Source organism: Ciconia boyciana, chromosome 5, assembly GCF_034638445.1.
Source record: "Ciconia boyciana chromosome 5, ASM3463844v1, whole genome shotgun sequence".
NCBI classification, from domain to species: Eukaryota; Metazoa; Chordata; class Aves; order Ciconiiformes; family Ciconiidae; genus Ciconia; species Ciconia boyciana.
In genome coordinates, this window is record NC_132938.1 from 66,006,722 (window position 1) to 66,018,495 (window position 11,774).

Genomic DNA, 11,774 nt, shown 5'->3' on the forward strand with positions numbered 1-11,774 from the left:
GGGGCGTGTGCCTTGCAAGCAGGGCGTGCGGCCCCCCGCCGCGCCCCGCGCTGGAGGGGAAGGCGGCTGCGCTGCCGCTCCGCGGGGGTCCCCTTCGCCCGCCTTCCCGCGGCGCGCTGCGGCCGCAGGCACGTCCGCGCCAGCGAGGCCCGAAACGCGCCTCCCGCTGGCTGGCTGCTCCCCAGCGGCCGGGGAGCCGGGGCCAGAGCCGGCTGCTGCCTGCCGGTCCTGCCGGGACGGCTTCCCACGGGACCGTCCCTCCCGGGCATCCCCGGGTGGCGGCGGGGGGAAACTCGGCCCTTCGCTGGGGAAAGCTCCCGCCTGGCCGCAGGGAGGGAGCCGCTCGTCTTGGCCCCGTGCAGGGACGTGCCCAGCACCTGGCAGCACGTGTCTGCGAGGACAGGCAGGTTTTTGGGGACACTGGTGGCAACTGGGCTGTCCCCATCAAATGCTGTTCATCCGTGTGCGAGCAGGGCCACCCCGCTTGCTGTCCGGAGGGGCTTGGTGGCGGGCAGTGCTTCACGGGGTGAGGTTTTGGATGGCCAGAGATAGCGTGGCTAAAAGATGCTCGCTTCGAGGATTGTAAGGCATTTTTAGCAGCAGCCCCTGTGTTTGGTTTTTGTGGCACGTGCCTGTGCGCGGTGAGCATCCGAGGGGAGTGCTCCCACTCTGCTGGCAGGCAGGCAGGCAGAGCAGCTGGGAAGGTCAGCCACGGGCTCTGCCGTCGCTGGAGGTGTTCCTGCATCCCGTTTCAGGCTGATTGCGTGATGAAGTTCTAAGGGTCAGCTTGCCCGGTGGGTTAGGCAAGGATAAAAAATGCCCACGTCAACGTATGTATTTTTCTTATCCACCCACATGGCATTTTTTGTGCGTTGAGGGCGGCCTCTAGAGCTGAACGCAGTGATTTACCCAGGAATCAGCACTGGGGTTTAAAGCAGATATTTTTGGTTGCATTTGGGTTTGTGAAAACAAGAGCCTGCATCATCTTAAAAGAAAGGTTTCTTGTTTATTTTTTTGTCCTTTCCAAGAAGAAAAAAATCTATTTTTAATAAGTAGCCAGTGTGGCTGCAGCAGTGGAAGGCAGCAGTGCTGAGCCTGGCTACAGCAGCTAGGCTTGGGGCGGCCATGGCACGCAAGCTGTATTTATTCAACCTTATTTTCCTGGCTTTGGTGGGAGAAACGGAGAGACCCTCACGACCTGCAGAGCACCTCTCCATCCAGCAGTGGCTTTTTTGGCAGCGCAGCCAAGCGTCCTGGGCTTCCCATGGCAGGCTGAGCGCCACAGCCAGCTGCAGGGCTTCTCCTTGGCCCCTGTTTCTTTAGCAAAATGGGAATATCTGTGGAAGAAACAATCCTATGGGATTGTCTCTTCTGTGCCTCTGTGATGGATTTCTGTGATGGGAACCGCTCCTTGCCAAGCACGTGGTGAGGATGGGAGAGTTTGATTCCATTTCTTTGCCCTTTTCAATGGGGAGGAAAAACCTCTGACGGAATTGCTGTTGCCGTCAACCTGAACAAAAGAAATGTCTCGGCTGTGGGAGCTCTAAGGAAATTTTTCTTCAAGCTGCTTTTACTGCCATGCACTTCAGTGGCAAATAACTCCCCCCCCGCCCCCGCTTCAGCTGTGTCCTGGGAGTTTTGTGGTCCCCCCAGCACGGCCCCAAGGAGTCGGGCACCACAGAATGGCAGGTAAAGGGCAAGCGTTAGCATCCACATGTACTGCACCCCCTGAACTCGCTATGGAGACCTTAAAGCTGCAGAGTGAGCAAGTGGTTTGCAGTTCAGGTTTTTCTGTTTTTGCACCCTGAAATACAAAGCTGCAAAGAGCTGGTGTTTTGTTTTAGCAGAAAGCATCAGGTTTCTGAAAACAGGAGCTGAACCTGCAACTGGGGAGCAGAGGCAGCACCTGCCCTCTCCTGTCCCAGACCTGATGCTGTTTCACCTGCAGAGCAAAAAGTAGGTTCATTATAGCGTGAAAACTTTCAAAGCCTTATTTTCCAAAAATAAAATGAGTGCCTGAGTGTTAAGGTACTTATTGCAACAGACATGTACTTCTCTGTGTATGTATGGATACATACACAAGTGTTGTGCAATTCATGTATATACACAATAACAAATAACCAGTGCAAGCGCAGCAGTTCCCTGCTGACACACGCAGTGCTCCCTGCCTCTACTGCAAGTGACAACTTTTTAAGCCCAAACACAGGTTTTTTTGCAGGTTCAAGCAGGGCTTGCAGTGGTGGGGAGGTAGGCAGCCATCGCCAGCACGGCACGGGGAGCAGCATGCCTCCACATCATCCAGATGTCTGACTGTCCACGGACACTGATTTGACTTTGGCAGAGAGCTCAGTTCCTGAGCTGGGTGTGCAGGTTGTCAGTAGGTACCTCTGCAATGAACCCGGGCTTTCTGCCTGCTCTCCTCATGAAAATAGGGCCTTTTTGGGGGTTTATTTGTTTTTTTCCTCCTGTTTCTGTCGTGTGGCTGTGTTTGAGGGCTCTCACACATGGATGGAGGCAGCAGACTGGCTTTGGGACCAGTCCTGGTAATTTATTCTAGCTGGTGCGCAGTTTCTTCCTCCTGAAGAAAACAAAACAAGCAAAAAACCAAAGGAAATATGATACACGGATATTGCCCGACACGTGAGGACCTGGGTGGTGGCAAGTGCTGGAATTTGTGATAATGCTGTGACCTTGCCTCAGTGATTTGCTGGGTTTCTGTTCCCCAGAGTTCAGGCTGCCTCAAAGTGCTCGTGTTACAGAGCTACTCATGGCCTGCGTTTTGCCAGGCATGTAAATAGAATTAATCTCCTTTATCTGGTTTCCTGCCTCAGAGAAAAAGGAAAGTTACATGAAATGCTTAGTTGCAGAGGGCCAATATATAAAAGTTGTGTCCTGATAACTGAAGTTGATATGTGGTGCATTTTAGGTGTTCTCCCCTCCCGTTTTTATTCTAAAATCAACTGCTTGCAAAAAAGTAACAAGCCGCATGCCCAGCTGATGTTGGTTTGCATTTGGGTTTGTGCTGTGAGAGAGGGATCCCTTATTCTTATGCTGTTGCTGGTGCACCCTCTTCTTGCTCATCAGTTCGCTCCCCAGTTCATGGCCATGACACACATGCTCCTGTCCCTGACAGCATGTGGGGAGAGGTGGGAGTCAGGGCAAGCTCTGCCTCCGGTGCCCCCCATGTGCATTTTGGAGGTGCCCTGGCCACTGTGCTGCACGGCAGGGGTACCCCTTTCCCTGGCTGCAGCAGCACCTCGCTCCCCACCATGCTCAAAGTGTCCTTCTGGTTTTGTTTTCTTTACTTATTTTTGGCCCTGAGGTTTCCTTCCAGAATAGCTCCAGGGCGTGGAAATAGGATGGTGCAGCCCCGACCACAGCCTCGGCCCCGCGGTGGACACAGGGCAGAATGGGAGCACGCTGCTCTGCTCATTTACTGCCCTGCAAAAATAATAATTAAATTTGGACATGAGACCCATGTCAGGCTGCGCCAGACAGGGACACTCTGACCATGAGGTCTCCATGGGCTTGGGCAATTACATCAAAACTGTACGCAGTGCCCTTGCTGGGCCATGCTGGGTGCAAGCCCACTTGGTTGCAGTGCAAAGCTGGCGCCAGTGGCATGGGACCAACAGCGGGGCTTGGGCACAGCAGCAGCTGCCAGGGGGGTTTGTCACCACCTGCTGTGTGAGGGCAGCGATGCACCCATGCAGGGCTTGGGGAGTGGGCTGCCTGCCTAACCCCCAGCTCACTCACCAAAGCATGTAATGAGCAACACGGCAGTGTACTTGTACACGTTAAAAAACTGATGGGAGTGCAGAAGGGAAACCATTGCATTTGCACACATGGGCTTCATGCTGCACGCCTGCCTCATCGTCTCAACGTGCTCCCAAAAAATGAGTTTTTGCTGCTGTCACCTCTTGGCACATTCCCTGGATGCAGGCGAGATGTTCCATGTTTTGTTTCCAGCTGTTTATCTACAAAGGCAAGATTATTTTCACGAAGCTGTCAGATTCTGTGATCACTTTTAATAACAGATACCAAAAGCTGCTTTTGGGCAAACAGGTGACCTCTCCAAGCCCTGCTGCCTTGGAGAGCTGGAGTTCTTGCAAAAGCATTAAGAGACCAGTGCTCCAACCCTGAGATGTGATGCTTTTAAAAATTTATTTTTTATTATTATTATTTTAAATGGAAACATTTTGGATGCGTTTGGCCAACTTCCCTGCTGGTCTCCCTGCATGGTGCTGTGAGGTTGCTGCTGCCGGTGGCCTGCCCAGGCAGCACCCACTCCCTGGCCCAGGAGCTAAACATAGGTGCTGGCTGCGTGAGGCACTTCGGCACACGTTAATTATCCTGGTGCTTTTTAGGGATCTTGGGTGAAATACGTGTTTTTATAGTCAGTTTTCTTTTTTTAAGCAGCATGGAGCAGCAGCCCTTTAATTACATTAAAAATCGCCTCCCACCAGCCCTCTCTGTTCCCCAGCCCTGATGAAATGTAAGCTCAGAGGCTGGGCATGTGCTCACTGCTCTCCTGCGCAGGGCAGCCCATGACGGCATGGGGCAGTGGGAAGCAAGGCTGTCTCTGTCCTGTGCCCCCCACATCACCCCCCAGCAGGGCAGCCCCTCCAGCCACCCCAGCCCCATGGGACTGGGGGAGTGCCGGGTCCCTCACGATGCTGGTGTCTCTCTTTACCAGAGGCTGCTGCGTTGGCATTGGAAAACTGCATGCCGCCCTTTTTTTCTCTTTTCCTTTTCTTTTTTTTTTTTTTTTGTGTGTGGGTTTTCCTGGCCCGAGGCGCCATCTGAAAGCCATGACCAGCTCCAGGCCTCCCTTGTAATTATGGCTCCTCACAGTGACACAATGGGCTTTGAAGCCCATGGGGCAGGCGCAGCTGTGCCCTGCAGCCCTGGGCTTTGCATGGTGGGCACGGGCCGGCCTGCTGCCAGGGCTGCTGGACCCCCAGGGGGCTGCAAGGGACCTCTCCCTCCCCAAAAGCATGTGATGTGCATGGCGTTTTGTCAGCAGTTAGCAACTCCCCACGATGTACCTGTTGATGTGGTGATGAGCAAGAAGACAAAATAACCAAAAAAAAGCGCTTTGTCTTTCTGGTCCTAACCTGGGAATTTGGTTAACTGGAAATCCTTTACTTCCCAATCAAATTCAGACTCAAACTGGGCTCCCCTGGATGTGGGTGAGGCTTTCAGCAAGCGCAGCCACCGGTTTTGAGCAGAAACACGAGCATTCAGGTCTTCCACTATTTTCTACCCTAAATAACCATAGTTTTATCACTGGCTAACCTGCACATCATCGACCTGCTTGAAGGCATGTATTTTCCAGCCCCGCCGTTCCCTCTCTGAGGGTTGTAGGGCTGAAGGCATCAGTTGGGATTTGCAATTCTCCTTGCCACTGTGGAAAGCAAAGCTGCATTTGTCAGGGAGTTGTTCCCCTGAGCTGCTGCACCCCAGGCACGTGCAGGAGCGGCAAGGGGCCTTTGCTGATGAGTGCAAGGGAAAGAGGGAGCAGAGGTGCACTGGGGAGCTGGGCGGCTGAAATCCGAGCAGGAAACGATAATTACAGGGAAGGGAGAAAGGATGTCCCTGCAGATGTGGGTGCAGGAGGGCAGCCACAGCACCCGCGTGCCCCCATCCCCTGCTATCAGGGGCAGGGCAGGAGGGATGGGCTCTGACCACTGGCTGTATCCTGCCACCAAGGTCCCTGCTGAGTTTCGGTAGCCATGAGGGTGGGTTTTTTGCATTTTTTTGCCCCAGACAGTTATTCTGCTTTGCTGGGGACATGTACGGAGCTGCCACATTTCAGCTGGGGAATACCTGATTTTGGAGAGCGGGGGACTGGGCTGGGCCCTGACTGGGTCTGTGTGGTTCAGGGGGCATGAGAAATGAAGCAGATGTGCATTTTGTAGCATCACTGTGGCAGAAATAGCTCTCAAAGGGGGACTGGTGACACCTGTATCCGAGTCCCGTTTTCCTTCCCTGCCCTTCCCAAGGCCTGTTTCACCTCTACAGGCAGCCTGGAGAGGGACTTGTTTGGATTTAGCCTTTTTTTGTCTAATGGCTGTGCCCAAGTGACTGTGGAGCCGGGCCTTTGAGGTTGGTCTTTTTTGTCGTCTTGAAAAAATAGTGACAGAATTTCCCAAAAAGGGAGCAGACACCCCCCAAGAACCGATTTCCCAATATTTATTTTAATTTAACCCAGAGTGTTATTATACCTCCTGGCCATTCCTCTGAGGCCAGACCCTCAATTAAGGGGCACGGTGCAAACCTCCCCGGGTTTGGCAGCGGCACGGGGCTCTATGTTTGTGCACCAAATCTGCCGGCGTTGAAGTTTGGGGGTTTTCTGGCACATGCTGCCAGGCTGGCGTCACTCTGGGCAGGGCGGTGACTGGCTCGGGGGGGGTGGGGGGGGCAAAAATAGACCTTATATCCCGGCGGGGCAGTGGCAGAAGGAAATCTGTGCCGGCCGACTCCGTGGGTAGCCATTGGTGCTGTGGCAGGGTAAGCTTGCTGCTGCTTTTCCCAGCTGGGTTGTGCATTGCTGTCTGCTCTTTGTGGAGGGGTGGGGGGCTCAGCCTGCTGGTGGGGCTGGGTGCTGCTTTTAGTCCTTTCCTGGGTCTGTGGCTTCATGAAGCACTCAGGTGGAGGGCATGAGCATCCAGAGCCTTGCTGCAGGACCAGGGAAGCTAGTTTGTGGCCAATTGTTTTCTAGCCTGAGTTAAACGAAGATGGGGAAACTTCAAGTGCAGATAAATATAATGACTCCCCCCAAATCTCAGCACAGCTGATGGTGAGTTTAGCCAGAGGAAGAGTAGGAAAAAGGAAGGTTAGTGGGCCTGACTGAGCCTGGGGGGATACCGGGAGCATCCCGCCCTGCGGGTAGGCTGGGGCGCCATGGGAAGGGTCGGGTGTGCTCCTTGCCGGGGCCGGGATGGAGGAGGGCAGGCCGGGTTTTTGTGCTTAGCGGGGTGCAGCTCAGACCTGCCCAGAGCCAAGCCTCCCCCCTGGATACGCCTACGGGGGGCTCCTTGCATTGGTGCCTTGCCACCGCTATTTTTGTCAATGGCGGACTGTAGAAGCTGATTATATTCATTTATTTGTTTGCTTATTTATTTTTTCCTCAATGAGGTTAAACTCTCTGTGGTGTAATTCCCAGGGGCGTTGCTCTCTGGGCAGAGCCCAAGCAGGCTGCAGGGCTGTGGGAGGGTGGCCACAGTGGGCAGCACTCCTGCTGGCTGCTGCTGTCGCATCTCCAGCGGGGGTTGGTTTTCCCCACTCACTTGCAGGCCGATGGGGAAGCAGGAGCGAGTAGTCCTGCTCAGGGAAAGCAATGCGTGAGCCCATCGAGAGGTGGCTGGAGATCAGCCTTTCTTCTCCCTGCTCACCCATGTGGACACAAACACCTGTATGGTTTGGGGTAGTGACAGTGCTTTCTAGCTCAAAAGCAAGCCCTTGCCGTGTTTTGCTGTTCCTAGAGAAAGCAGCCATGAGGACTGCCCTGGTCTTCGCCTGCCTGGTGGGGATGGCATGCGCCTTCTCGGTGAGTGCCGGGCAGTGGGGGGACACCCCAGCCTCGCTGGAGCTGGTGTGGGGTGCGTGCCAACCCAGCCTTTCCCCCAGGTCAAGAGCTGGTTGCGGCGAGCCAAGTCGGATGACTCAGAAGAAAACGCGGTAGGCTCTCTCCCCACCCTGCGTGCCCAGCCCCATGCAGTGCTGGCCTTGAGGACGAGGACATTTTGGCCACTCCTGTACCCAAGCCCCCAGACTGATGGGATTTGCCTCCTTCTTCCTCCGGCAGGTGTTCAAGAACAGGCACCGGTATTACCTGTACAGATACGCCTACGTGCATCCCCTGCAGCGACGGTACCAGGTGGGTGCTTCGGAGGGGCTGCTGATGCTTTGCCACCCACCAGATGCAGAGATACTGGCCCAAATGAGACAGGGGCATGGTCTGCACCCTGTCTGCCAGTGGCCTGCAGGGCTGGGCTGAGACTGTCGTGCTTGTGACACCAATGGAGACCTGCCAGCCTGGCTACAGCTCGGTTTTCCCTCTCCTTAGGGCAGTGACTCATCAGAGGAAGAGGGGGACGGCTCGGAGGAGGAGGAGGAAGGGGGGGTGAGTACAGCAAACCAGCAGCCTGCAAAACAAATATGGGAATTTGGGAACTTTCTTTGGTTTTGTAGTCTCTGCTCATCAGCATTTGTGGCCACTGACCGCCCACAGCCTTGCACTCTGGATGCAACTGGATTTTCTACTCTGGGCTTTATTTTATTATTTTTTGTGTATTTTTTCCCTTTTCTTCTTTTTTTAAAGAGGGTGGGTGAGGGATGCACCAAACAACCCTGAGGCAAACTTTCCAGGTTTCCATTTGCAGTGGCTCAGAAAGGAGCAGGATGGGCCAAAGGGCAGAAGCAGGGAGGCTCACCCATAAGGCAAAAGGTGCTCTTAGGGACTCCTCTTACCTTCCCCTTTCAGGGTGCGTTGCCTCCATAGTGCTGATAAAATTGCTATGGAAAATACAGTTATGCTCTGCACGCATGCATGTGGAGGGACACAAACTGATGCTATAATGGGAAATGCATGTTTGTATCAGCCCAGCTGGTAACACTGCTCCTGTCTGCTGGGTCAACGTGAGCTTGGGCACTGCTGCATTTGCGAGAGTCACCCAGGTCCAAAATTAAACACCAGTGATTACAAAGGTCTCTTCTGCCTCACCGGGCTGCAAATGCTCAAAAATAATCCAGTGGTCTCAGGCACACAGGTGCTTTGAGACAGGGATCTGGCATGCCTGGAAACCAATGTGTCAGGTCTAATCACAGCATTTTTTTAATTTTTTTTTTTAATTTAATGATTTGAATGCTAATTTCAGGGGTCTTTTTAACAGGAGTGTAAGCCTGGGCATCTGGTCTTAAAACCCCCTTTGGAGGCCCACCTGGGGCTGGGGTGCAGCATGAGGTGTCCCCTGTCCCCCAGGCACCTCTGCCAGCCCTGCACCTCCCTGCAATTTGCCCCTTTCTGCCTGTTGCTCTCCCCTACCACTGTGATCACTAGGGATAACTTTTGAGTAGTGGGATGAGACAGCCAAAGGGGGAATTTAATTCCCAAGGAAGAAATTCAGTGATATGCAGGAATGCAGCCGCTGTTCAGGGCTGCCCCTTTCTTTTCAAGGGCACTAAAGCAGTGGCTGTTCCTGGGCAGGGATGCTGCATGCCTCCACTGGCAGGGGGTGGTCAGCAAGATAAATCATGTTGAAAGGCTCCAAGGTCAGTTATTGGTATGTAAAGAGCACCATTATGTCAGCTGCTAGATGGGGGGCATCACCTCCATCAGCACAGCTGGCTGCACCATGCAATTTGGTGCCTCCTCCAGTGGAGAGGAAAACAACCTGGGTTTTGTCTGGCATCAGATGCTCCCATATTTTAAGTGTCTGAGTTGGCCCAAAACGCCAGGGTGACCGTCCTTGGTCTTGGCGCACAAGCAGCGGGGATTGCCCAGGGCAGTGATAGCAGTGACCCGACGTCTTCCCTGCCACAGCTGGGTTCATTTGCTGGTAGCAAGGTCCTCCTCCTCCCAGGCTGGGGACAGGGTGAGCTGCCCTACCAGTTCCTCAGTGGTTGCTCCAGGCTCTGCTTGCATTTGGGTTATTCATTGCTTTTTTTAGTGGCATGGGCTGCCGTGCACCCTGCTGAGAGACCCACTCTGCTGCGTGGTGTCTGGGCCCGAGTGGTGCTAATGGCTTATTGCTGGTGGGGTTTGGGCTCACACCTGGCTTTGAGGCATCACACTCTCACCAGCTATCTATACCTGGTGTGTAGCGTGTCTGCATGTAGTGTGCCTGTGGCTTTCTGTGGGAGAGGTAACTTCAAAAGCAAACCTTTAGAAGCTTTGTAAAGCAAAATGTGTAGCTAGAATGGGAACACCCAACTCCAGCCACCACCACTTAATTGCATGGCTTGGGCTGCCCTGCTGCAGCTTCTCGATTTCAGCCTGGGGTGAGACCCGTGGGAAAGCAGGAAATTCGGAGCAGCGCCCAAACACCATGCAGGGGTGCTGCATGCCCCCCTCATTGCTGGGAGGGCTGTGCTCCGCTCCTGCTGCTGACCACCTGCCCCGTCCTCTCGCTGTCCCTGCAGGAGCCATCCCATGCTGGCACGGAGGCAGCTGGCCACCCCGCCAGAGCAGCCCCCGGGGACAGCCAGGGCGGGCTGGGAGGAGGCGTCGCATTCCCCCAGCAGGTGTGGCCTGGGGGGCTGGAGGGGAGCACCCGTGGGCAGGATATGTTCGTTGCATGCTCACTTGCACCCATGGGATGCCCTGCACCCCCCTGCTTGGGGGTCTGCTGCGCAAGATGCCCACAGCTGGGCCAAGCTGTGGGCATTAACCCGGCAGGAGGTTCAGAAGGGGCACCCCAAAAAGGCAGCCTTGCCATGCAAGGTGCGGGGGGGTCGCTCAGCTGTGCCCACGCCTGCCCCATGCCATGTGGCGCTGAAAAGCTGCAACCTCCCGACACCCAACTAATGCTGTGTTATTTTCCCTCCCACCAGGGCAAGGACTGCCAAGGGCCCCTGAAGGGGGGCAGGAACAGTGCTGCTGGCAAGGGGGGCGACTCCGAAAATGAAGACAGCGACGAGAATGAGGAGGAGGAGGAAGAAGAGGTAGCCGAGAACGAGAATGGTGTCAACGGCACAAGCACCAACACCACGGAGGGGGCAGACGGACCTCACGGCAGTGGCACGGTGGTGGCTGAGGAGGGCACCGGTGCGGCCGAGGAGGAGGAAGAGGAGGAGGAAGAAGAGGAAGAGGAGGAGGAGGAGGAGGAGGAAACTGAAGCCACCACCGTGGCCAGCACCACCGGCGAAGAGGGGCTGTCCCAGGTGACCACCACGGGAGACGGGGGACCCACGGACGCCACCACAGCCGGGGAGCAGTGGGAGTACGAGGTGACAGCGGGGGGCCACGGCCGGGGGGATGAGGGCACCACTGACAGCAGCTACGGGGAGCAGGACGAGTACGCCCGCGGGGACAGCTACCGGGCCTACGAGGACGAGTACGGCTACTACAAGGGGCACGGCTACGACGTGTACGGCCAGGATTACTACTACAGCCAGTGAGCGGGCGGGGGGGCGGCCCCAGTGCTGCCCCCCGCCTGCCCCATCCCACTCAGGAACGTGCATCCAAAGGCTCACCGCAGCTGCCGCGGGCCAGAGGGGATGCCAGGTGGCTTGCGGTGCGCGCTGGCTCTGTCCCAGGCTTTCTTTTGTATCTCGCAAAGCGAAATGAAATAAAGCAACCGAACTGAGCTTTTTGGTGATAAAGGGTTTGCTGCCGAATTTGCTGGGGTCAGCGGGGCAGCACGGCGCTTGGTGGGCTGAGGGGCTACAGGTGCTCATGCTGCTCAAGGGTGAATCTCTTTAGTGCAGCTCAGACACACACAAAAGGAGGGAGGAACAGAAAGACTGTAGAGTCCCCTCCGAAAAATGGAAGGGCATTTTTAGGGTCACTGCTGTGGGATTACTGCCGCATCTTATGTAGACTGACATGAATTTTTAGTATGTGGGCGACGATAACTTTACTGCGTCTTCCACTCCTCGGTAGCATGCCTCCTGTGTCTTGACCACACACCACGCAATACTAATAAAGGTAAAGGCATTACTTTCTCTTGCCGTGCATCAGAGGTAGATGCACACCCCTGTAATGAGAGCTTTGCTTCTGCATCCCTGCGCCAGGCATGCAGGTCCCACCGAGGCCGGGCACCTCAGAC

At 55.1% G+C, this 11,774-nt stretch overlaps 1 protein-coding gene across 1 annotated transcript; it reads left to right on the forward strand.

The window, feature by feature from the left end:
* The first annotated feature begins 7,444 nt into the window (after positions 1–7,444).
* IBSP (integrin binding sialoprotein) lies at positions 7,445–11,294 on the forward strand. Its single transcript, XM_072862480.1, has 6 exons — positions 7,445–7,552; positions 7,633–7,683; positions 7,811–7,882; positions 8,072–8,128; positions 10,150–10,248; positions 10,558–11,294. The coding sequence occupies exons 1-6, from the start codon at positions 7,499–7,501 to the stop codon at positions 11,122–11,124; spliced, it is 900 nt and encodes a 299-aa protein (XP_072718581.1). The 5' UTR covers positions 7,445–7,498; the 3' UTR covers positions 11,125–11,294.
* Positions 11,295–11,774: the final 480 nt, after the last annotated feature.

What these genes read in the sequence shown, in the direction of transcription:
- IBSP (XM_072862480.1), top strand. Translation starts at nt 7,499, where the DNA reads ATGAGGACTGCCCTGGTCTTCGCCTGCCTGGTGGGGATGGCATGCGCC. An exon ending in GGATGGCATGCGCCTTCTCG is followed by an intron (nt 7,553 to 7,632) that starts GTGAGTGCCGGG and finishes CCTTTCCCCCAG; the next exon opens with GTCAAGAGCTGGTTGCGGCG. An exon ending in GCGTCGCATTCCCCCAGCAG is followed by an intron (nt 10,249 to 10,557) that starts GTGTGGCCTGGG and finishes CCCTCCCACCAG; the next exon opens with GGCAAGGACTGCCAAGGGCC.